Genomic DNA, 24851 nt, shown 5'->3' with positions numbered 1-24851 from the left:
TCTTCTAGGACTGGTAAGTCAAGATCTTGTGATTCAACATGCCTAGAGAATGGTTCTTTGTACCTGTAAGAAGTGAGGAACCCTTCCACTAAGATTTTGCTCCTAGCCTTAGGGAGAACTTTGGAATGGAAAACTGCAGCTTTGTGTACACAAAGCCTCCCAGGTAGATAGTGATGGTTTCTAAAGAGGGATTGCTTACAGTGGAAAAGTACAGTTATACCAGAAGCAAGCATTGAAGACCTGTAATAGTTAACATGAGATTAAGCATGTTGTGTGAACAGAGAAGCATGGACAGCAGATGTGGCAGCATATCACATTTTTGTACAAGTGAATCTTGAAAGTGTTGCAGTTCCTCAGGACCACAGCATAACCTCATGTTGCTTTGCAGTGCTGAGCAGCCCTTGGGTGTCATTGCTTCTTCCCTCCCAAGGCCTGAACATCTGGATTTATGGTGACAAAAGCAATCCAGTGAGGAAGGAAATGAAAGATGGTACCCTTGTGTTTTAGATAAGAGGCTGAGTCCACAGCACATTGTAAGAGACAGTCTGGCTCAGTCCCACACCACAGTAACAGTACCTCTGCTGGGAACTGCTGCTCACTGTGACTGCTGCTTAGCAGAACCAGCTTTAAGAGCCCCTCTGCTGTCATCTGTAAATGGTGATCCTCCAGGCACTCTTAATGGGAACTTCTTATATTAATCTCTACCATTCTGCCCAATGCCAGTTTGTTCATTAACTTTCTGCATTTTAGGTGCATGTCTGTTAATTCTCACCTACCACTGCCCACCAGTGTTCTCTGGGGAGAACATACAACCCTGGTGTAAAAGGACCACAAAAAACCCATAGCTGGAGGAAATGTAGCAGTAATAGAGATGAAGACTGTCTTCCTGGGACAATTATGAATTTTGGTGCCTTTGTCACCCAGAGCTGGTTCTTGGAGAGACTCAAGAGCTAATGCTCATATTGCTGCCAGTGATTTTGTTGAGTACTCCTCCAGGAGATCCTGTGCATCTTTGATACAGGCTCATTTGTGTGCTGGCTGCCTCCACCCCCACCTGTGGTGATTCCTCTCTCTCATCTCCCAGTGCCTTCTTACCCCTATCACATTCAAATGGCATCTCTTGAATACTCTTTGCTGACACAAGTTGCCCTAGTTGTCTTGTCTTACTTGTAGCTGCTGCAGGGGTTGGGAAGGCTTCTCAAGCAAGGAATGTTCAGTCCTTGGGGTCATGGAAACCAGCCAGGAATTTCTGCTCTCCCATTCCCAGGGGTATGAGGAGCCTGCAGAGAAAAACCAAAGGTGACCATTTCCTCAGTTTAAATGTCATTGACCTGAGCTGGAGATGTTTTCCAAGACTTTTTAAGATGAAGAGAGCAGTTTTGGAAATATGACTGATATCTTGATGGAGGAGAAGAAGTAATAATTTCAAATTATAGAGTCCTATTATACAATACAGGAAATTGTCATTTGAAAAAAGAAAGTATCAGACACTATCTCTTTCAAGCTTTTAGAGCTTTTCTTTCAGCCAAGTGTGTGCCTTATTCAGTGAGAGAGAGGTGATGTTAAATGGCCAGGTATAATTTCCTGCATGCATGAACACAAAATATCAAGATAGGCTAAAAAGTTAGCTGTATGCCATATGATCACTGAGGACAGGGGAAGGGGAAAGGAGATGATAGTTGGACCAAAGCTGTCTCTTTTCTGTAAGACTCTAAGACTGATATTTTAACAGTTCTCATGGGAGGAAGGACATGTTCAGCCTAATAGGATAATGGAATAATATGTTGAACATATCGGCTTTGACACAGACCAGCTGGTGGCTGTAGACACAAATAACCTAAGGAAAACAAATTTGAAATGTTTCAGGAAATGGCTATATGTATGAGGGGGAAGGGAGGGGGGCAGGAGGATGCCTTGTGTGGAAGAGAAAAAAGATAAAAGCCCCTCTCTGGCTGTGGGAGGAATGCCTCACTCATTCTTGGAAAGAACTACATTCCATTCTTAATGCTAATTGGGGCTATAAATTTAGTAGCCTTCTCATCTGGACCCACAAAACTCTGCACTGTGACCAAAGGTCCAGTATGGAGGCTAGTTGGTAAATAGAAAAATCCCCCATACCAGACAAAAATCCCCCCCTACAGTTACTGTTAGAAATTTAATCAGAAATTATTAGTACAGTAACTATTGCTTAGCAGGAAAATTTCTCCACCAGTAGGTCCTTCACAACCTTTTCCCTTCCTATTTTCTGCTGTCTTTGTGTTTCTAATTCATCTCTAACCAACTAGTTTAAACTCCAGTCTCATTAGACTTCTGAGAGCAATGATGGGTTAACATGGATGGCTTTTTTCTGTCTCTTTTTCCCTTCATAAAGCCACTCTCTGAGTTTTTTAGCCCAGTGAGATACTTGGGTGGAAGGTAATTACTCTTCTCAGAGCTTTGATTTTAGGCTCTCTGCAGACTGCAGCACACATTTTTTCAGCTGCTCCACTCTATTCACATGTGAATTATTTTCTTTGAAACTGTGAAAGATAGAATTGTACTTTTTGTTTCAAATTAAAGCTCAGATCCTGAACTGGACCACGTGAGGCAAACCACATCCAGTTGTTGGACTAATGCTCAAGCATATAGGTAATATGATTCCTTCAGTGCCTCCCTCAGGTCAAGAGTTACATATTGTGACTTCGGGCATTACCAAAGCTTGTTCTGTCCTTACAGCCCAGCTGGACAGATTTCACTATGTTGTGTGACAACCATAACAGAGGACTCAGCTTCACCCTGCTGTCACTAGGAACAACAAGACACAAAAGATGGTATCTGTGATGTAAACTGCTAACATCTAACTGTAAACCAGCCTTTGAAAGGTGCTGAAGACACCGAAGATCTTGAAGAGGCCAATCAACCCTTCTCCCCTTCATCACTGTGGATGCACTCCTGCCCTGTGGATTCACTCTCTGTCTTTCAAAAGTCTTTATCTCAGGCCATTACAAGCCAGTGAGCACTTGTATGTGCTCATGCAGGATAGTGGAATGTGTTAGACTCTTCATAAACACATCTTCCTTCTTCCTCATTTGCCAGTAGCATGTCAGCAGCAAGTATCACTTTCTTTTGCAGGCATGGCTCTGGTAAAAGGTACACTAATGAGACACACTCCATTGACGAGTTATTTCTGGCACAGACAGAGCTGGAAGGAAGTCAGCATTACACACACTTCTCTGGCCTGGGAAGATCTGAGAACCCTTTAAAAACTTGGCTCAGAAATGGCTATTTTCCTTTTATCTAGGAGATTTCTGCTTTCCTGTTAAGTTAATTAAACTTCTGTTTTGTCTTCCTCATGCCCTTTTGCCAGCATCTAGCCTTTTCATGAAGACACTAGTTCAGTAACCATCATTTATAGTGTCAAGCTTAGGTTACAAGTGTTTGTTTGCCAAGTGCAGCTGCAACCGTCTGCCCAGCTTCACATGTTGCTGGGAGCCAGAGATCTTTGCCTTCACTACTCAACTCTGCTGCTGAGGCCTCACAGTGTCCCCTCCTTGAGCTGTCCTTAAAGGATGTCATGCTCTGTCACCTCCCCACTTCTCTGAAAAAAAAGAGCTTGTTTACAGTGGACAACTGATCTGGATTGCAGTCGAGTCTGCAGTTCAAGTGAAAAACTACTTCTGGTTAGCACCTTGTATGAATGTTTTTGCTTTGCAATGAGTATGTTACTGAGAAATCAATTCTAAAGCAAATCAAAATATTTTAAAGCAGAAGTTTCCAGGCTGGAATTTTGGGAGTCTGAGATCCTGGGGGATACATCAACAAATTCAACAATTCAACCAACTGATAAATTCAACCAAAGGGTTGAAGCCCCCTTTCCCACATCTTAGCACAAAACTGCTCCCACATCATGTTACAGCAGAGGGGCCCCCCAGGCCCCCCTTTCTTTATTTATTTCCTGCCACCCAAATCACACTGCAGCCCAGTGGGAGCCATGGGTTGAAAAGCTATGGGGAGAGAGTAATGGGAAGCATTTTAATACATTCTGTCTTTGGGCCAGTCCATGCAGGCTGCACTGGAGGTCCTTCCCTGACAGTGCCTGAAGGTAAGAGATCTAAAAGGCTCTCTGTACTACTGCTGCTGGTAGGAAGGGTCCCATCCTTTGTGGGGGGCAGGCCCTACTACAATTTCTTGGTTCACAACCTGAATGCCTTCCTGAAAAGGCAAGATGTTGACTGTCAGTGGATGCTTTTATTTCTCTTGTGCTGCCAAGTGTGAAACAAAAGATTAATGTGGCCCTTTCTTGAACTGCTGCATGCAGGCTTTGACCTGCCTGGAGAATATTCAGTGCCTACCCTAAAAGTTCCTCATTAGGCATTCAGATCAATGGGATGGCTGAAGAAGCAAACCTCTTAAACCTCCTTGTTTATTTGTTTTGAATAACATCAACCCCATACAATGGAGAGCCAGAGTGGTATATTGAATTGTTTAATACTTTGTTACTGGCCAAGATGTTAGCCAGAGCTGTCTCACCCATAAATAATGGGGTTTGGGCCATCTAATAAGCTTGCCTGAAACAATTTACAGATTCTTGCATGAAATAATTTATTTTTCAGTGATGGTTTTTCCTTAAAGGCAACATAAGACTCCTGTATTCTGCATTTGTTGGATGGCTCTGAGGTAGCTTTTTGAGATCCCTTTACAGATCCTTTGCAGAGGGCTAAATGGCTGAAAATTGTGCTTTTCTGAATTTCAAATAACTTCCCATTGCTTTCAGGGGGACATCCTTATCAATGCTATCATATGCTTTTTCAAAGTTTATACAATTTGTATAGTGTCCACTCAGAGAGGAACTCCTTAAGGATTTTCAAGTTAGCCACATGACAAATTGAAGACCATCTCCCTCAAAACCAGATTATCCAATCCTAAATTAGATGTCTGCTAATTCCATTCTCTAACAATATTCTTGCCAGGAATTTGGGAGTATAGAAACATCATGTTCCAGACTCTGCCTCATTTCTCCAGCTCTTACACTTTTGTAATTTCTACAAGGATTGAAAAAGATCTTTCTCCTACTTTGAGGGGAGGGGTATCTTCCTCTTCCCAGATTATACCTAAAATTCATTCATTTTGGTATAGACTACTATCTGCTTTGATGAAGGATTAGAACACTATTTATAGTAGGTGCTTAAAGACCGGGCTTCCTGAAACCATGGAAAACAAATGAGCCAGATTTTCCTCTTTTGTTCTTTTAATAAACTGTCCGTGAGATTCTTGCCCTCCCCTCCTTTCCTGCTGGTTTACTTGCATTCTTATATGTTCAATGTTTTTATCTTCTGTCTTTGTTCCAGTTTATCAGCAATTTACACACAGTTGTTTCCCAGACTCCACAGCTTTAACAGCAAAAATAACACTGACCTTTTGAGCCCATGAGCAATCTTGGTGGTGGTAATTTAGCAGAAAGTTACAGTAAGGAACAAGAACCCTGCTCTTAAATGTTAGATCATTAAATGTGTTTTATGAGTGTTTATTACTTCTTTAATGCACTTCCTGTGCACCAGGGAGATAGTGATATTCCAGGGAAGAATGAACTTTCCAGTTGATAAAAGTGGTGAATTTGTGAATCTCTTCCAGTTTAAAGATGCATTTTCAGGTATGATGAGGTAAAGCAAGCAAAGAGGATGTTTCTAGGTAGAAAGACAGTAGTGCTAACAACAGAAGGACTCTTCCAAAGGTATGTTAACTCTTTGAAAACTGTGAACAGGGCTTTCCCTCTGGGGGGAGGGTAAGGTGATTAAAAACTCATGTTTCCCTCCCCAGATCTATGGCTGGTTATGGACTGCATCTGCCCCAGCCATGCCCAAGAGCAGACAAATTGTTAACTTCCTCTGTTTCCAGCCACTTCTCCCTCACCCAGCCTTCAGAACAGCAGGAAGCCAAGAGCAGAAGACATAAACCCAAGCATTTGAGGTTTGTAATTTGGCTCTCCTACTCTATAGGTGACTGTTACTGTGACTGGATTTTTGCAGAGCCCATGGGAAAGCCAGGGAATCTAAATGCAAAGCAGAATTTCCCATCCATATCAAAATCCTCAGCTTTACTTTAACTTAGGTTTAAGTACAGACACATTTCTAACAGTGATCAGAATACTTGTAAAGATTTAAGTAGAATTAGGGAACAAGCTCTTTGTTGTAACCAGTACAAAGTAAAAAAAACCAAAAAACCAACAAACCAAAAACCCATCAAAGTTAAGTGTTATTAGCAAGAAGTCATGGTACAAAGCAGTGACTTTACAACAGAGAATATTTGCTTTCCTACATCATAAAATCCTACACTCAATTGTCTCAATATATAAACTAAAGCAGAACAGAAAGAAGGTTTACCATTTTCCTCCTTTTAGCTGTGGGTTAAGTAGAATGAAGCTACTGTCTTTATCTTCCTCCTATATTTTAGAATTTTCACCTTTCTGACTTTTATTATGCTAATTACCTTTCCCTGCCTGTCTCTTACACTTGAAATGTTTTGAATCAGGTATGTTCCTGCATACTTGTTTTGTATCTCCATATGAAGCAAGGGAATCTGTATTTGAGATGAAGCAGTGTAAAGACCTATTTTGGTCATCTGTTTTGCAGGACAGCTCAGTACTTTTTGTGGCCTCTGGAAAAGGACAGCATAGAAGTTAATTTTAAAGAGTGTTGCAGCATCTACATACCAAGCTTAGCTAAAGTGTCAATATTATGTGGCTTTGCTGGACATCTCTGGGTCCATGTCCACCTAAATCCTTTGATGGGTGTAAGTAAAACGTAGGATGACCCTGTGGGTGATGTGAGACAGTTTATATATTAGGAACATGAGTTACTAATTTCTTTAGCTGCTCTGGGAAGCTCTGTGTGACCCATTTCAAGAGACAGGAGCAAAAGAAAGTGTCTGGAAACATGATTCACATGACACTAGCAGTGTTTGTAAGAAGCTGCATGTTTCAGAGGGAGTGTATGTACATACTGCTAACTTAGGAAGGAAAGACAGAAATGCTGCCTAAAAACCTGCCTACCAACTCTGGTACTTGATGCTGTTCAGCCTTTGCTCCTATCTTGAGTTACAGTGGAAAGATTTTGTTTGTTTATTTGAATATTTTCTTGGGTCTTTCCCAATTTTAGCATGAACTCTAGATTTTTGGCTCTCAAATTTAATCTCCATGGTCCTTCTGACTAATTCCAGGGTGCTATTGTGGGGTTTTACAGGAACTCTTGGGAACAGTCTTGCAGCACAGAGTGTGTGGACCAGCAATATCAAAAGCCAGTTTTAGCTCAGAGATGGTATGTGTACAATACAGGTTTTCAGCACAGAAGCACACATGAACTGCTTTCTGTTCAGCTTAAACTGTGTGGTCCTAACTATATCTGACTTTCTGGACCACCCTGACTGAGGGCAACAGAGGTGAAAATCATGCACATGTCAGAACAGCTTTGTAAAAATTTCCCCTTGTTTTAAAGAACTTCTGTTCCATAAAACATTTTCCTGTAAACCAGTTATTGCAGCATGGGTTCATAACAACAGGTTTAGTTATGTCCCAGAATTACTACTTGGTCTAGGTAATGCAAAACTGGGAAGAAGTTTAAATACAGAGGTTGGAAGAAGTCAAAACCAGAGCTGGGATCTGGATTCAAGCATCATAGTTAACAGATAATTGTAATGACTGAGGTGGAACATTCAGACTTAAATCCAAGCTCCCTAATATGCTTTGTCTGGGATATGGAAGGCATCTTCCTTTATTAAGTTACTTTCCTGCTCAACATTAACAATTCATGCTCTGAAGGTTTATTGTGTTGGCTGGAGTTATACCTTTCTGTATGCACAGTCCCTATGGAATAGCCTGGGCTCCTTTCATCATTATTAGTAATTCTAGACTTGTCATTTCCTATTCATGCAGCCTGGACCTCACTGTGCTGTTGCAGGATGGTTGATGTGGTGCACAGGAAATGTACTGTTTTTTCAGCTCTTAACTGCTGGTGAGTATTCTTTTCAGGGCCTTCAGTTTTATTGCCACAAAGTCCATTTCCTACATGTAGTACAATTTGTGAAATTACAAACAAACCAGGCACCAATAGAGAAGTCAGTGAAAGTTCACACTAAGAATAGAAGCTTGAAGAGAAAAGTTCAGTTATGTGACCTTCTTCAGGAGCTGGATACAAAATAGACCTGCTGTTTTTCCCCTTAATTTGTGGTTCAGGCAGAAAAGAAATTGAGTAGTTCCCAGAGAAACCCAGGTCCTTCTGTTTGTTCCTGTGAATCCTCAAAAAATGCTTTATCTGTTGACATCCTGAGTATGCTTCTATGGAAAAAAATTTACTTGGTCTCTTAATTTAACACCTGTATTGTCAGCTGAATTTTGCATTGATCTTCTGTTCTGCAATGTTTATAGATCCACCAGCCATGAACGTAACAAACTGTTACTGATGTGTACCTTTAAAATTGGCCACTAAAGCAAATTGGGATCATCAGATGAAAAATACCATGTAAGTGTCAGTCACAGCTTATTATTATCCTTCAGAAATACATTTGGGGGGAAAAAAAGAGTAATTACTAAGAATAGGTTTTTAGATCCCTGGTCATGAACAGAAAAAAGCTACACTGATGGTTAAGGGGCAAATATACAATGTTTTAGCTATCCAGACTGTTAGAAAGATCCTTCTTTCCAGATAATGGCTTTTTATTCTCTTTTGTATTCACCGTTTTTCTTTCATATGCAATCATTCCTACTTTTAGCTTACCTTGGAAATTCCTGACAGAAATTAAAATATTTTCTCCAATTTCTCTCTAAAGGAGTTAGTCAGTTCTTTAGGAGTTACTCCAAAAAATTTCTGCCTCTAGCAAAGCAGCAGAGCAGCACATGTGCCCTGCTGCAGTTGGCATCACTGCAACTTCTTGGGTTAAAAAAAGGGTAGATCAGAGCAAAAGAATCACATATCTCAAAATGGCTTGAAACCAGACTATGCCTGGGCACTTTCTGTCTAAAGTTAAATATTAGACAGTTTCTCTCTGACATTTTTTTTTTAAATTTAGCCTAGAAGGCTTAATATTTAACTCAAAATACTTAACAACTGCAGATGCTAAGTGCTGAGCGTTGTCCAGAAGATACATAAAAGCAGTACTTAAACTTGGTGATATATTTAGATACCTGTAGCCATCCATTTGAATGAGAAAAGCAGTTATCATGTTGAGAATTTGTTGCATTTTGAAGCAGGAATCACATCCACCAGTGCAGTGGGAATGACTGCTGTAAATGGGGTGTCCACTTGGTATCTGCAAAAGGAAACATCCTTTATTCAGATGCAACTTTTTTTTTTCGTCTCTGATTACAGTCTTAATTTGTTCAATCCTTTGTCTTGACATTTACTTTGGTTTTTGAATCAATTTCTAAATATATTTAGCCTCAAACCTGTGTTAAAGACAACACTATTTTATTACTTGCTCCTCTTTAACCTTATTGCAACTAAAATGGAACGCACCCCTGTGTGTGAAAAGCATCAATTTTGCCTCCTATTTCTCCGCATTTTTACTGAACGATACCGTTATGAAAAGCTCCTGAAACTGTTCTCCTTTCAGATGAGTTATTTCTGAGGGCGAAGAACTGGCCTAGAAGGGGCAAGTCGCCGGGAATGACCACCTTCCATGCCCCTTTAGCTCTGGGGGCGACTCGGGGTTTTCCCCAGAGCCCGGGGCGCCCATCCCCAGGGCAGGGACCTCTGCCCGGCGCCTCCGTTGTCCCCCGGTCCCTGCACCCTCGCCCCTCCGAGCCCGCCACAACCCCTGAGGTAAAAGGGGCGTGGCCCGCCAGGGGGGAAAGGTCGCGGGGGGGGTCCGCGCGCTTCGCTCGGTCTTGTCTGGTCCCGTCCCGTCCCGTCCGGACCTGTCCGATCCGATCCGGTCCGGTCTGATCTTGTCTTGTCTGGTCCCGGTCCCCACCATGGCGGGAGGCCTGGAGTCGGTGGAAGCGTGCTTGGAGCGGCACATTCCGCCCGAGGACCTCGCCGAGGTGAAGCGGATCCTCTACGGGGGCGAAGCGAGGTGCGCTGCAGGGACCGCATCCCCTCCCCGTCTCCCTGCGCAGGGCGGGGGGGGGTTCGTGTTCCGTCCAATTCCCCTGCTCCCCCTCGATCTCCGCGGGGATGTCCAGGCCGGGAGTGAGGGGGAAGGAGTCAATTTGATGATGAGTGGGAAGAACACAGGGGGTTTGGCTGGAAGGAAAGAGGAGGGTTGTTCTTGAGTGTGGAAAGCGTCAGGCTGTGGGGAGGTGACGGGGGTGGTTCGGAGGTAGCCCAGGTATGGGACGCAGGGAGGCACCGAGCTGGTATCAGAGGGTGGCTGTCTGGAATGAAAGAGCTGAGGGCGATGGTTAACACAGGGAACAACACGTGAGAGGAAAAGTGTTTATACGCGGGGATTAGCAAGTGAAAATTTGTACGTACATGTTCCTCCATTTCTGTAGCATGGTCTGGAAGTCATAATTACAGAGGAGACACTGGGTTTGGTGGAGGAGAGCAGTGAGGTTCACACACGAGCTGGCTACTGTCTGTTCTTTTTCTAATAGTTGTAATATAGGGACTTGGGAGCTCGGGTGTCTCTGCAGGGACAGGCAGTGCTTGTGATCCCTATGGCCTGACACATTCTGAGCAGAAAAGGAGAGTACCTCATCTTGAAATGTCTTTGTTTCCTGTTCAATCCAGAAAACTTAATTTACCAGCTGCTGCGCTGTCAGAAGCTCAGGAAAGGCATTTTGAGCTACAGGGCTATGGATTTGAAGCTGCTCCAGAGCAATTGAGAAGGCCACGGGTCGTTCGAGTAGGACTGGTTCAGAATAAAATTCCACTCCCCACAGTCACAGCCGTGGCAGTCCAGGTATAAACTGGGACCTGAGCCATAAGTGTGTAGCTCCTCCTGGACTGAGACATAACACACAATTGCTGATGTTGAAAACTCCCATCACGAAATGTCTGCTGATTGCCATGTTCATTATTCTTTGTATAGGAGTAGACTAAGGCTTATTACAAGGTGACAGTCAGTTCTTAGTATCTTGGGCACAAAAGCACCGAGATGACACATATATATATAGAAATAGCCTCCTAAAAGTAGCTTTAAAAAAGCAGAAGAAAATAAAAAATGTCTCTCTATCCTTGATAGAGAAAGGAGAGAGAATAAGGGAGAGAGAGACATTAAAGAGAGCGTCTGTTATTCGGTTTAATCGCCGGGCCAGTGTTAAACCGTGACAACCACATATAAAAAAAATATTTTATTTATATATTTGTACAGTGACAGGACAGAACACTTCTGAAGTAATTTGTTTTGAAAGATTGCCTGTTGCAGATGGGAGTACTTAGTTCAGTATATGAATCAAGTTTGTGGATTCTTTGTAGCATCTGTAAGAAGGCTGCTAGTAATATTAATGATTCTACCTTATATATAATTAGTTAACTATTTCTATGAATCAGTGTGTGGTTGCTGAGTTCATAGGTCACTGGTGGTCTGTCTTGTTTGCTTTTTTATATTGACATCTGAAAGTATGAAAAGTGCTACAGTATCCTTTAAGTAGGATACTCATGAAAAAAAAGTACTTTGAAACAAGCTTTTTTGACTAGTTAATAGAGATTTGATTTTTTTTAATAATAATCTGGTTGGCATTTAAGAAAGAGTGATTTAGAAAACAGTTTGGAATTAATAGCTTCCAGAGAGCATCCAAGTTCCACATGTGTGATCAGGATTTGGAAATAAACAAGGAAATGGACTGTCCTTGTCTAATATTTTGTGATTCTGAGTACTTGACAAGTCAAGTGATTAATGTTTACTTAACGTTGTATTGATTTACAATCAGTAGCAAAATTACAACTTTTGCTTATTCTGCTAAAAAAAATTAGCTATTTACTAAGCAGCTAAAAGCTAGTAAGTCAGTCAGCAATGAGTTGCCCTATATTTAAATGTCATTACTATAGAATTAGAATTCCATTGGGTTGCCTTCTCTATTTTCAGCACCTAAATGCTTTTAAAAAATCCATACCTAACTCTTTCTATTATGAGTCCTCAGGAATGATAATTTCTTGAGTCATTCCCCCTGAAAGCAATGGGACTAAGTATAGAACAAGATAAATCTAATGTTAACAAAGCTTGTAAGACCAGGCTATTAATATACACATCAGAACATACAGCTTTTTTTATAGCATGGCACTTCTTGCAATCAGGTGGCTGCCCTGCACAGACGAATTGAGGCAATTGTGGAAGTAGCTGCAATGTGTGGGGTGAACATAGTTTGTTTCCAGGAGGCTTGGAGTGAGTATTTTCTGTTATTCCTTCTAGATTGTCAATTCCTTCTACTTCTTTAACAAGTATCCTGTACTAGAAGCATGTCTAGTAAGTAAACATCAGAGATCTTCCAAGATATAACACTTTAACTGACTGATCTGCTTTCTAAAGGAAAAAAACCAGTTTCTGTTAGCCCAGCTGTATGGAGGGGGTATGTGAAGTCTGTTAAATTGAAGAATGATGTATTCTGCAAGTCATGTTTGTAGGTGTGCTCCTTCTTCATGTCATTCTTCATGATCCTTTTTTTTTTTTTTCACAGACAGATACTAATATTTTTTAAAATCTAATTTTAATTAAAATGGAGTCTTTGAGACAATGGAAGTGAAAACTAGAATGAAGGCCTAGATTTTGAAAACAGGTTATTCACAGTTTATTTAGTGCTTTGCTGTATTTTGTACTTTCACCCCCAGTTAGACTTCAGTAAGTGAGTTCTTTCTCTTCTGCTTTGCTCTGTCTGGGCCCAAAACTCCTTGCCCTTGTTAAAAATGTTTTTAAATAGCTTTTGCCTTTAAAGAAGGAAAAGAGTTGAATAATTTTTAAGTGTATACGTTTTTATCCTTTTCATGCAAACAGTGTATTGAGCGACATGAATATTCTTGTAAATTTTGTCTTGCACTGGTGTTTTCCAGCCATGCCCTTTGCCTTTTGTACTCGTGAGAAGCTTCCATGGACTGAATTTGCTGAGTCAGCAGAGGATGGGCCAACAACAAAATTCTGTCAAGAGGTAAGAAACCAACCAAGCAAAAAAACCCACATCCAGTCTCCAAACCCAGTTTTTAACTTCCACTGGTGAACATGGACTTCTTTATGTCTCGTGTCACTGAGAGAAAGAAAATAATAATAAAAAATTCACCTTGTTTGACAAATGCATGATACGTGGTGAAGCAGAAATGGACAACTCTGTTCAGTCTTTATTTTTTAAAACTACTTTGCTTTTATAGACTGACTTGTACCCTGGAGGGCACTGCCTATTTAGCTATTCCTGAATTCCACAAGGGAGGAATGGATCTTCATACAAATATTTCCAATTTCCATTTAAAAGGTGTTTATTGGCTAGAAGAGCTGAGAATTGAACAATGCTTGTGTGAAGGTGCAAGGAGAAGCATAGTGAGGCATTTCTGAACAAGGAACACTTTCACACAAAACCTTTTGCTATCTCTCTATGAAATGACACAAAACATAGGGGGGCTTCTTATGGACCCCAGGAGATTTGTTACTATCTGTGTCTTGTTTCTCCAGAGACTGTTGGCTGCAAGGGTAGCAGAGTTTATTTTTGGTTTCTGGCTGCTTTTTTTGTGAGGACTTTTACTTACTGTCTTTTACAAGCAATTGAAAAAACAAGACTGTTTTGATGTCAAATCTGCTCAGATATGCATTGACATGTTAAGCTTTTATAGACAGCATAATATCTATAGTTTGATGCTGAGCAAGTGTTTGTTGCTTCCCACTACAGAATTAGAACTTTGGAGAAATAAAATGATTTGAAGGCAAAGACAATGTGCTAGTAAACCAGTAGTCAGGACTTACTATATTTATCACTCACACTATGTTATTTAAAGTTTATAGTAAATCTGTAATTATATTTTACTTTTTAAAATCTTTCAATAACTGGTTTCAGCTAGCCATGGTGTCTTTGGTTCTGGTATACCATTGTGCTATATCAGAATAAAATAATGGGATAGGATCTGTCTCCACTTATACCTGTGAAGAGCTAGAGCTCAGCTTCTTAATTTGACCAGTGATGTTAGGGTGCTTTTTTTCCTGTTGCTACCTTGCAAGGATTGATATGTGAAGGATTCAGGTGGAAAATTCTCCATGGTGTGTTTATCTTTGATGAAGAAACTGTGGTGATGTGGGCATGCCAGTGTGGGTTGAGCATTAGCCCTTGATTAATGGTGAGAGTAGTGTACCAGATGAAAACTTTTTCTTAATTCTCCATCTTTGTGAACATGAAAATAATGTGTATGAAAATAATTACTTGTGGATAATGGAAGAATTGTGTTTATTTGTGTAGCTGGCAAAGAAGCACAATATGGTTGTGATATCTCCAATCCTGGAGCGAGATGACATTCATGGGGGAACTCTGTGGAATACAGCAGTGGTCATTTCTAATTCTGGAGCTGTTCTTGGCAAAAGTAGGAAAAATCATATTCCAAGGGTTGGAGATTTCAATGAGGTAAGATGCAGTATTGTGATTATCAACTAGACTTTGCAGTTCTTGTTCATGCCAGCATGTGTTGTATTGGGATTCATATTGGCAGGAAGCATAATGTATTTCTAAAAAATGTGGCTCATTAAGTGTCAGATTTTTCTCTGGTGAAGTTAGAGGAAGTTAATTTATGTAGAATAGGAGGTGATGACTCTTAAAGAACAAGTAACATTGAAAACTACGGAAGTATCAAGGACCTTTAAAACAAAATTCTGTATGTCATGGATTTGTCAGGTCAGTTGTGCATGATTGGCTCAGGTAGTTGTTTGGGGGTTTTTTGTGTGCATGTTAACTTTAATTTGAAAGGCAGTTGTTTCATGGTTCAGGTGAGAGCATTGTTTGTGGTCTTGGTTTCTGTTTCACTGTGAGGTTGTCTTGGAAATGACAGTTCTCCTTATGTTTCTTTGACACATCTATCTTTATTTCCCTGAATTCATTACATTTCTGACTGAGTTGCTGTCTTACAGCATTTGCTGTTGTTAATCACATGCTGACTCCCACTGAAGCCCCCAGCAGTTTTCAGGCTGTTCTCCAGAATCAGTTTCAGAAACTGAACTGATAGCAAAGGCAATGTCAGTAGAAAACTGGTAGGTCTGAAATGTGTTTATCCAGCCACAGAATTATCACAAGCAGAAAGATCAGGATTAAAAATTAACCAGAGTCTAAAAATACATTGTCTTACCAGACTAAATCTCTCCTTGTCAGCTATAATGACTAATTAACAGAAGCATTTCTTCTAAGCACTGGGAGTATAATACCTGCAGTTGCATTTGTTCCCTGACCGAATGCTGCAGTCACTAAACTGAGACTTCAGAATCCAAACTACTTTTTGATTAGTTTTTAAAGGTTGTTTTGTTTTTTTTTCTGTGCCTTTGAAACTTTGTGTTCAAAGACCTTTGAAAGGTTTGACCTGGGCTCCCAGACCTGATCAGACTGGTTTGTGGTTCTTCAGAGGAGGCTGTTAATAGGTTTCTAGACAATGGGTTTCTGGCACAAGCCTGTCAGTCACCGGTGCTGACTTTTATTGTTAGCAGTTCTTTTCATATTTAATTTTATTTTATCAGATCTGTCTGGTAGCTAGCAAAACAGTAACTAACAAATGCATTGAAAATACAAGCCCTAATAAAAATGGATTTTGGTTTTGATTTGCTCCCTGTGTAATCAAAACAAAAAATAAATTCCTGTTGCTTATGCTGAAACTGTAATGAAAGGCACCTAAGAAAAGAAAATATCTTTACTTTTCCATTTGAAGTGTAATAGTTTCATTAAGAGTTTTGAATAATTCCTGAAAGGACTTTTTTCATGTAGTTTAAATGCCAGAATTACCACAAAGCAATATATTTATATCTTGCAGGTATACTATAACATTTGATATTCCTTTTTGTATCTACTTCATTATAGAAGTCAGTAGTGTTTACCCAGAACAATGCTGTCTCTTTAGCTAGTTTTACTAGCAAAAAATTGAGTCCATTCTTCTGAGGCAAGTTCTGACAGAGGGACTTCAGAAACCACCAAGGCTACAGGAAAGGATTATGCTCATCTCTGTTACTTTAATGGTGTTTTCTTTATCAACAAAGTTAATTCCCAAGGAAGGGTTCAATTTGAAATTATTTTCTGTGTATTTTCTGGTAGAGCAGATATGGAAAGCAGCCTTGTTAAATCATCCTTGCTGAATTGGTGAGAACTAAGTGGAAAGGGGAAGGAGATTGGCCTGTAACCTATTCAGCCATGTGTGGGAGAGCATATAAATAAACAAAAATCAATCCTTCTTGAGACATTACAGTTTGTTGCTGTGGAGATGGTGGTGATCTCTGGTGAGGAATAAAGAAATAAGAACTGATGAATTCCCTGAAGCAATAGTATTTTTGTTTTTCTTCTCCTTTTGCAATAAAAGCTGACAATACAAGAAAAAAAAATGGAAATTTATTCCATCACTGGAATTGTTTTGGAAAAGCACTGTGTGTGTGTCCTCCACGTGGTGTGCTCTCTACAGACATGACAGGAGATAAAATCATTGCCCAAGTGACTTCAAATTCATGAGACCTGATAATCAATAGGAAACAAGAGATGTCACATATAGTGGGCATCCTGAACCTCCAGTCCTTCATGGTCTCAGAAGATATGAACCCCCTGTACCTGTTGTGCCATTTTCCTGCACTTAGATGAGGCCTGAGTTTGTTCCTCAGCTGTAGCTGTGCTTGCTTGAGACCTGATGTGGTTCTGCTTCGTTCAAGACCAACACCAGTCGTTGTTACAATGGACAGAGTTTCCATAAAAAGGGGATTGGTTTACAGCACATCTCTATGATAAGGCATTCTGCATTGGGTCAGGCTGGTGGGTTACACACCTTGCTTTCCTGACTCTGAGATCATCACCAAAAGTTATTATTAGGAATGAATCTGGCCACTCTGCAACCTTTATGCTCCCTCAGCCTCCATGGTTGTTGTATTAGGAATGTTGGCTCACACGCTCCTGTCTATTTTTATTTCTTATCTGTTTTTTTTAATCATTCACTTTTCCTGATCCCTTCTAAACCTGGTGGTAATACCTGCTTTCACAAAGAAGCAAATTTTAAACATGCATTGCCTGCTGCATGAAAAATGCTACTTTGGTTGAAAACAGGTACAAGAGTGTTAATTTCAGTCATTACCTGCTGCTGGGATTTTATCTTACCTACTTCCTCTGTGGTTTTGTAAATCTCACTAATAATACTGCTCTCAGAAGGCAGATTGTCTGCAGACTGAAAAGCCTTTTTAGTTGATCCTCACAGACTGCCCCATCCCCTTAATCGTTTCATTTGCTTTTGCTTATTCCATCTCTAGTGTATACTTAAAGCTGCAGCCACTGGAACTGCCCAGAGTGCTCAAGCCATGGGCACACAGAATTCTTATAAACCAGTAAATCAATGTTTCCTGTTATGTTTCAGTAGCCTTCCTGTTGATGTCTGAGATTTTCTTGGGGTTTTGACTATCACTGAACAGGCAACTCTTAGAGACTCCACACATACTTACTACATATATTTAGAAGAACCATTTCTATGCATTTCATTTAGAAATCTCAGTGAATGTTTGCCTTGATAGCTGTTAGCAATGCCCTGTTCTTCTCATCACTAGTGAGGAACTGTGCATTTCTAATTGCTTAGAAATGTTCAATAGGGGGACCTCTCTGGTGGCCAAGTGCTGAAGAAGGTAGCCCAGAGGGCCTTGAAGTTGCCCAGTACTGAGGAAGGGATCCAATTCTACATGTTTGAGAACATGTAAGATGAAAGGGTAAGATGCAAGTTCACAGCATATGATAAATGGATCTTTTAAGCCAACAGTTGGCTCCTCTTTCTCTAAGGAGTGTTCTCTAGATTTATCCTGTGATTTTTCCTAGTAGTAGTTTCAAGACTTCTGTTTATTTAGGGCAATAGACATATAGGAAATTGAAGGAACCAGTCTTAACTATACACTGGTATTTCCTTATAGCATTCATAAAATTACTGCAGGTCATTACTTAACAGGTGAGTATAGAGGAATTCCATGTTCTTTAAACAGTGTTCATCATCTCTGCCTTTAATCAGAATCAAAGGATTGTGATGACTTCAGGAAGACTTTACTATGTGGTGAAAGTACTAAGAATGCCTCAAGTTTGGCTGTTTTTGGGTCTGTCTCAAGCTTCTGTAGAAGTTTCTTGCGTTAATGGAAGTGTTTATGTTGATGTCAGACTGAGTGCACAGGTGTAGGATGAGTGAAGGGAAACAGAAAGCTTGAATTTGAGCTCAGCAGCCTTAGAGAGCCACTTTTAGCTGTGTACCCATTAAAGTGCAGCTGTGTAGTAGGTGAAAGGTGTTCTCACTCATGGTATAATGAAGCTGCTAATCAAACTGGGAAGTGTCAAAGCAATGTTGGAGGTATGTAGGTATTTTTGGTGGTTTGTTTGTCTGTTTGTTTGTAGTCTACTTACTATATGGAAGGAAATACAGGACACCCAGTGTTTCAGACACAGTATGGAACAATTGCTGTGAATATCTGCTATGGGCGTCATCACCCCCTGAACTGGTTTATGTACAGTATGAATGGAGCAGAGATCATCTTTAACCCCTCAGCCACTATTGGAACACTCAGGTAAAACAGGAACTGATTTAGGTTGTTACACACTTTCTGGATTAACTGAACCTCTGAGCCCCTCACTGAGACCTCAGGGGCACCTTGCCTGAGGTCTTAGAACCTGAGGTAGTGTCTCCTAGTTTTTCCTTCATGAAGGAATCTGCATTTTTTTCCACCTGGAGTTTTGGGCTCCCAGTCTGCTCATAGATTCTAACTCTCTCCTAGAACTGTATTTGTATGTCTGCAGGTCTTTTGTCTCTGAGACAGAGTTAAGCAGCATTCAGCTGGTGTTCTGAAGACTGATGAGAGTTTATTTATATTATCTATTTGATAATTTTGCTTTCTGATTGGCAGTAGCAATTTAAATTCAGACTTAGCTTGCCAGCTTGCATTGTGCACCTAGGAGCCAATAAGCATGGTATCAAATGGCAGTTTCTTAAGTTTTAGGAAGCTAACAGAAACATATTTCATTGCCTACAAGTACAACATCCAGAAGCAAACAAAAGAGAAGACATACTGATCTCTTATAATACTCAAAATTCTTTGCTGAGTATACAAGGTGATGGAGTTAGAAATGTAAGAGCAGTATCTTTTTTAGCATTTTTCATTTCTTTAGGATTTACCCAATCCCCTCTCTTTACCCACCTAATGTGAATTTGCAGTTTTTCTTTTTCTGTAAAAAGGTCCAAGATTATTAGTCTAATTTTTGTTGCCCAGCTAAAAACTTCTGAAGACATTGAGCATGGTGAAGAATAAATCAGAGCTATACAATTTTCATACCTGCAGCCAGTTCAGAAAACCATGTATTCATAAACCTGGGGAATAGAACTGTATATGAGATGCAGTATTCTGTCAATCAAACTACCTTTAATTGTTTTTGGCATAAAAGATAATTTTGGTTAAGTAACACTGGCAAATGTCCTTTGAAAAGAGTTGAATGAACACACAATGCTTTTGGGGCATTTATGTCACTACTAGAATAATGTTTGTGATGTTTGTCCACTTATAGCCCATTAACAGGAGAGCAAACAGAAATTACCCTGTTGTCATAGAACACTTCATTGGTACTCTGGGTGCTTCAGGCTCTCCTAATTACTGGCTTTCACTGGATTGTTTTTCAGCATATAATTTTTATTGCAGGAAGAGGACTCTTGAGGCCCATGTAAAAACTCTGGGGTCGCTTGTTGGCTATTGCCTTTTTTTCCTGTCTCTGTTCTGTGAAATTTTAATTTGCTGGAGCTTTTCAGTAAAATCCCTTTTTCTTAGGAGAGCTGCTTGCCAGACTCAAAGCAATTGTGAAAAGAGGCAATAAACAAAGTCTTTTCAGTCTAGTGACAGTCTCAAGATTCTTGAGTCTGACTGGGAGATTAATGAGTCAGATGCTTGCAACCTTGTCTTGGTACTCAGAATCTGGCAGGTACATGCTGTCACAGGAGTGTACAAATTGTATCACCTTTGTTTTGGAGCTCTGAGTACTTCCAGACTTCCTATTAACTAGTCTGATCCCTGTGTATCAAACTATTTGGTTAAAAAAAAAAAAAAAAAGATGGTTTCAGCTTTAAACATCGTTGTTTGGAAAAGAGGTAGAGGCTTGTTAAAGAGAAGGAATTTTTTATTCCTCATTTTTCAGTTTTAGTTCTATGTAAATTTAGTTACTAGTTTAGTAGACAATCGTTGGGAAGTCACTGGGATGCTTTGGTTAAACATGCTTTATTTTTTATTAAATCACCATGGGAAGATGACATTGCAAAGTGCTGTGAAAACTGTGGTTGGAAAAACAGAAGTAGGAAATTTTGGTGGAAATCGATTTTTCTTTTTCCCTTCATTTTTTATTACCTCATTTTCCTTTATTATTTTATTTATTATTATTTTTTCATTCACTTCTGCAAAAGCCTCTCATGGACCATTTCAGGAAAAGAAGATTCAACTTCTATGAACCTCTTACAGCTTTGCTGCAGAATGGAATGTGGAAGCACACATGTGAATCCTTTGTGTAATTTTGAGGGTAAAAACATTTTACATTTTAGTGGCTTTGAAAATCTTGATAGAAGTTTTTTTTTCTTTTTTTTTCTCTTTTTTTTTTCCCTCTTTTTTGTTGGTTTTTTTTTGTTTGTTTTTTGGGGTTTTTTGTCATGGCAAAGACATATTTACCAGGTTATCAGGTAGAACTGTTTGTACTTACATTTGAGCAGAAAATAATTATAGTGCTTGGCTGTAACTGCAGAGAGATTTTGATTGTATGAGCAAAGATTTGTCTTAGCAGCTACCTTTGGCTTCTTTGACACAAAATATACAGTGTGAGACAGCTGTAATCTAAATTTGGCTCTGAAGTAGGCAAGTGGTGAATACCTGCCTGCTCTTTTGTGTCTTGCAGTGAGTCACTGTGGCCAATCGAAGCCAGAAATGCTGCCATAGCCAACCACTGCTTTACCTGTCCCATCAACAGGGTAGGAACAGTATGTATCGGCATCTTGCTCTTTAATTTCATAGTTTAGGTATTTTAGCATGACTTAACTCAAGGTATTGGACAAAGAAGCACTAGGATGCATAGATTCTTTTACTGTAAAACTGCTGTATTAGCCCTTATAACAGGATTTGAAGATGGAGAGTGATAAAGAGGTCAAGAGCTGCCTTGTTGCTGGCAGGCTAATTTTTGGTTGCAGCTGCTTCCTGTTCTTGAATTGCTCTCTTTGTAATAGGCACTCACCCTTTTGCTAATCCTCCTGGTTTCTATGGTGAAATCAGTATTCTCTTAGTCAAAATGACTGAAAATTAAGTATATTCTAAAGTCAGTGGTACACGACTTGCTGCTGTTGTACAGATACTGCCTCTTTCTGGATGCTGAAATTCTAGAATGAAAATGAGAATTGCACACAATAGGTCATTCTTGCTTTCAGATTAGCACAAATACCCAGCATGTGCCTTCTTTTGCAAGGTTCCCTGCAAAAATCCAGACTTGTTCTTGCCATTGATGTTGAATACTTCAGCCTTCTCTTGTCATCTGCAAAGATGAGTTTGGTTTAATGTCTCTTCTGCCTCTTCTTTAAACTTATGAAACTGATAAGAGACCCATTCCCCGGTGTGTGTGAACAAGAAGCAGTGATACCAAAAGATCTTGTTTTCTGGCCATCATAGAAGCTGGGGCCCTCTGATGACTCCCTTTAGACAGTGCTGATAATATGCCAGAAAAATCTTCACAGAATTATATAAACTTCTGCACAAAATATGGTAGAGTAGCAAGGGGTTCTTGAACGAAAATGGAATTGTACTGCCACCTACGGATTCTTTTTATTTCACAGGAATACTACAAAAATGCCTTTACTTCAGGAGATGGTGGAAAAGGTACATTCAGAAATCCCATTCTGTAGTTCTAATAATTGTTAACTACAATATCTGAAAAAATGAGAGCTCTCCACCAAGTGTCTGTTCCATGGCAGCTCTGGCAGCTAGCCAGTGCCTTACTGAAGACTGGAGGAGCAGTTCCTGTTGGAAGGTGGTGATACTACAGCATGTGCTCACCAGCAGCTCAGACCTATGGTTTCTACATACTTTCAGATAACTGAGAGTTTTGAAGGCAATGCAGTATTGTAGGACTGGAAGACAGAAATCCCACAAACTAGCCTGTATTAGCAGTGCACCTGTGACATTTTATTTGTAGTTTTAAGATTATTAACAGTAGTAGCTTTAGCCTGAATCCCTGGCCAATCCATTTTGCCCTGTCATGGATTTGCTGGAGGTTTAAAGAGAGAATATTCAAATAAGGCCATGAGATTTACTTGTATGTACTTCACTTGTATGTTGAAACACTGTAATTTGTCCTGTGAGAAGCATGACTTCTGGCTTTATCTGGCATGGGTCTGAGCCTTCTTTTTTTTTTTTAAGCTAATTTTGGAGCTAGGTGTTAGTAGCAGCTGCATGAAGAAGATCAGTGGTACCCATTGCTTAGTGTGACAGATGTGGCTGAATTTTGCAATATAAAGTAGGTTTTATTAGGTACCTCAAACCCCAATGTTTTCACCTCTGACCCTGTAGTGAAAATTGACTTGGTGCATCTCTATCAGCTGTTTCAGAAATATGTGATCAAACAATTAGATTTCATGTAAATTCTAAATAAAAATCAGTGAAAGCAAAACCCTTACTTTAGTTCAGAGGCTTAACAGTAGGAAAGCATAATCATGCATTATTTAAAAGGCAGTGTGGTGAGGTTTTCCCTGTTAATTCACTATGTGTGAAAGCTGTGCCCTGCATGAAAGTAACTGCTAGTCAGAACCACAGTTATCTTGGGACAGTGTTGTGACTCTTCAGGATGGTATCTTGCTTAAAGCACATGAGTGAGCAACCACAAGAAGCTGAGCCAGGTTTTATGGGACATGTTAAGTTGTGTGTTTATTTTCAGATGGCATTACATGTGTTTTAAAAATTTCTTTAAGCACATCATGACTTGGGACATTTTTATGGCTCAAGTTACGTAGCTGCACCAGATGGCAGTAGGACCCCAGGACTCTCTCGCACTCAGGATGGGCTTCTGGTGGTAGAGATGGATCTAAATCTTTGTAGACAAGTCAGTGACAAATGGAATTTTAAGGTAAGCCTGCTCTTATAAATTAACAATAACTTATATTTGATATTAGAACAAACAAGCTTTCATATAGTCATATAATCTGACAATAGTTTAAAGGCAACCTTTTTTTTTTTTTTTTTAATAAATCCCAAGTTTAAGTTGCAGAACTAATTTAACAGGATATTCTGGAGGCTAAAGATAGAAATGGATTCAGAAAAGAAATAGCCAAATGCAGGGAACGTAGGCCAATACCTTTTAAATTAAAAACTTTGCCTCTAGGCTAAGTTTCAGCCTCCTAGCTGACTGTCACCCAAAGCAATGATAATTTTGTGTTATTAGTGGATAAAGTAAGATCAACCCAGATACTGTCAGGGGCACATAAGGAAACTTGCTCCTGGCAGCAAGGTTCTTCAGTTGTTAAGGACGTAATATAAAGGCATAATTACAGGTACTCTTCTTTGCCTTCACTGACATAACTGACTTAAAAGATAATGTTGTTGATGCATAAGACTGTAAGTTCACCTTTCACATTCAACTTTCAGCTATCCAGGATAACCAATATAGCCTTCTGTAATTAGTCAGCAGATATGACTGTCATTGAAGGAGAGCTGCAAAGCAGGAAAGTGTTAATTTTTAAGTTTTGCTTTTTAGAGTGGAAATGCACTTATCTTTTTTGTGTAGAAATACAGTTTTAGGCAACATAATGTGAGGGCTTTTTGTAAAAGTATATTGACTGGTGCTAAGGCACTGGAGATCTTGCATATTGAATTATTATTTGACTGTTTGGGGCCATTAAATAGTAATTAAAAAACAGTTAAATAGTTGTCACAAAAAACCCTAGTGGATATATGTATTTTCTGCTGAAGTGCTTTCATAGCTCACTAAAAGCACTGAATCTTTGTTTTTATTTTCCAGATGACTGGTAGATATGAAATGTATGCAGAGAAGCTCACTGAAGCAGTCCAGCCTTATTTTGTGCCCAATATAATCAAAGAGTAAGAGAGAGCATTTCATTACAATGAAATGTTACATGACAAATTAAAAGGTACTGTTTCATCATAGCTTTACTGTGGATCACAAGTGAATTTAATCTACTGTAACCAACTTTGAAATAATAGGATTCAAAACTGTTAAGTAAAATAATTGAAAAATGGTTTCTTTGGGTTTGGTTTTTTTTGTCATTTATACACTAATGAGTCTAAACTTCTGTTCTTTACTAGATGTATAACCAGCAGGAATACACTGATATAAAATGATGATGAAATTCAGCACTGTGTACTGGGATATATAGTTTTATGACATGATGGGTTCAGAGACCATAAATATGTTTACATAAGCTGTTCCCTGTCTTGCATTATGAGGCTGTATACTTCTGCTTTCCAGATTTTCCAGATTTTTTTTTTACTCAAATGCATAATTTAGGGAGCAAGGGAGTGTGAATGTTTTAATCTGTTTTTTTAAATGATAAGACAATTTGTTGTGAGGGACAGACAGAACTGGCTAAAGCTGCACTTCTGTTGAACAGAAGGCCACAGAGAATCTATTAAGGATCAGGATGGGTAATAAAACTACTTACCTGGAGCTGCACTCCAGTAGGATACTCAGTGGTTGCAAAGTATACAAAATAGCCTCTGTATATAGGTAGTAACAATACATCTGCTGT

The 24851-nt window shown here is 39.6% G+C and overlaps 1 protein-coding gene and 1 long non-coding RNA gene across 3 annotated transcripts; both read left to right on the top strand.

Moving 5' to 3' along the window:
* The first annotated feature begins 5830 nt into the window (after positions 1-5830).
* Positions 5831-9657, top strand: LOC115599220. Its single transcript, XR_003988226.1, has 4 exons — positions 5831-5946; positions 7907-7985; positions 8399-8492; positions 9583-9657. It is a non-coding gene; the product is annotated as an uncharacterized LOC115599220 (long non-coding RNA).
* Positions 9658-9724: 67 nt separating this feature from the next.
* Positions 9725-24349, top strand: UPB1 (beta-ureidopropionase 1). 2 transcript variants are annotated; one of them, XM_008502779.2, is made up of 10 exons: positions 9725-10044; positions 10704-10875; positions 12210-12297; positions 12960-13054; positions 14345-14506; positions 18476-18645; positions 21002-21083; positions 21927-21969; positions 23058-23212; positions 24104-24349. In XM_008502779.2, exons 1-10 carry the CDS (start codon positions 9944-9946, stop codon positions 24185-24187), a joined length of 1152 nt encoding a protein of 383 aa, XP_008501001.2. In that variant the 5' UTR covers positions 9725-9943; the 3' UTR covers positions 24188-24349. The 2 variants fall into 2 exon arrangements, with proteins under 2 accessions (XP_008501001.2, XP_030316519.1); XM_030460659.1 differs by lacking the exon at positions 14345-14506 and having other exon boundaries at positions 9727-10044; positions 24104-24348.
* Positions 24350-24851: the final 502 nt, after the last annotated feature.

Source organism: Calypte anna, chromosome 15 (assembly GCF_003957555.1).
Source record: "Calypte anna isolate BGI_N300 chromosome 15, bCalAnn1_v1.p, whole genome shotgun sequence".
Taxonomy (NCBI): Eukaryota; Metazoa; Chordata; class Aves; order Apodiformes; family Trochilidae; genus Calypte; species Calypte anna.
The sequence above is the reverse complement of the archived record's forward strand: the minus strand, read 5'-3'. Positions and strand labels throughout refer to the sequence as shown.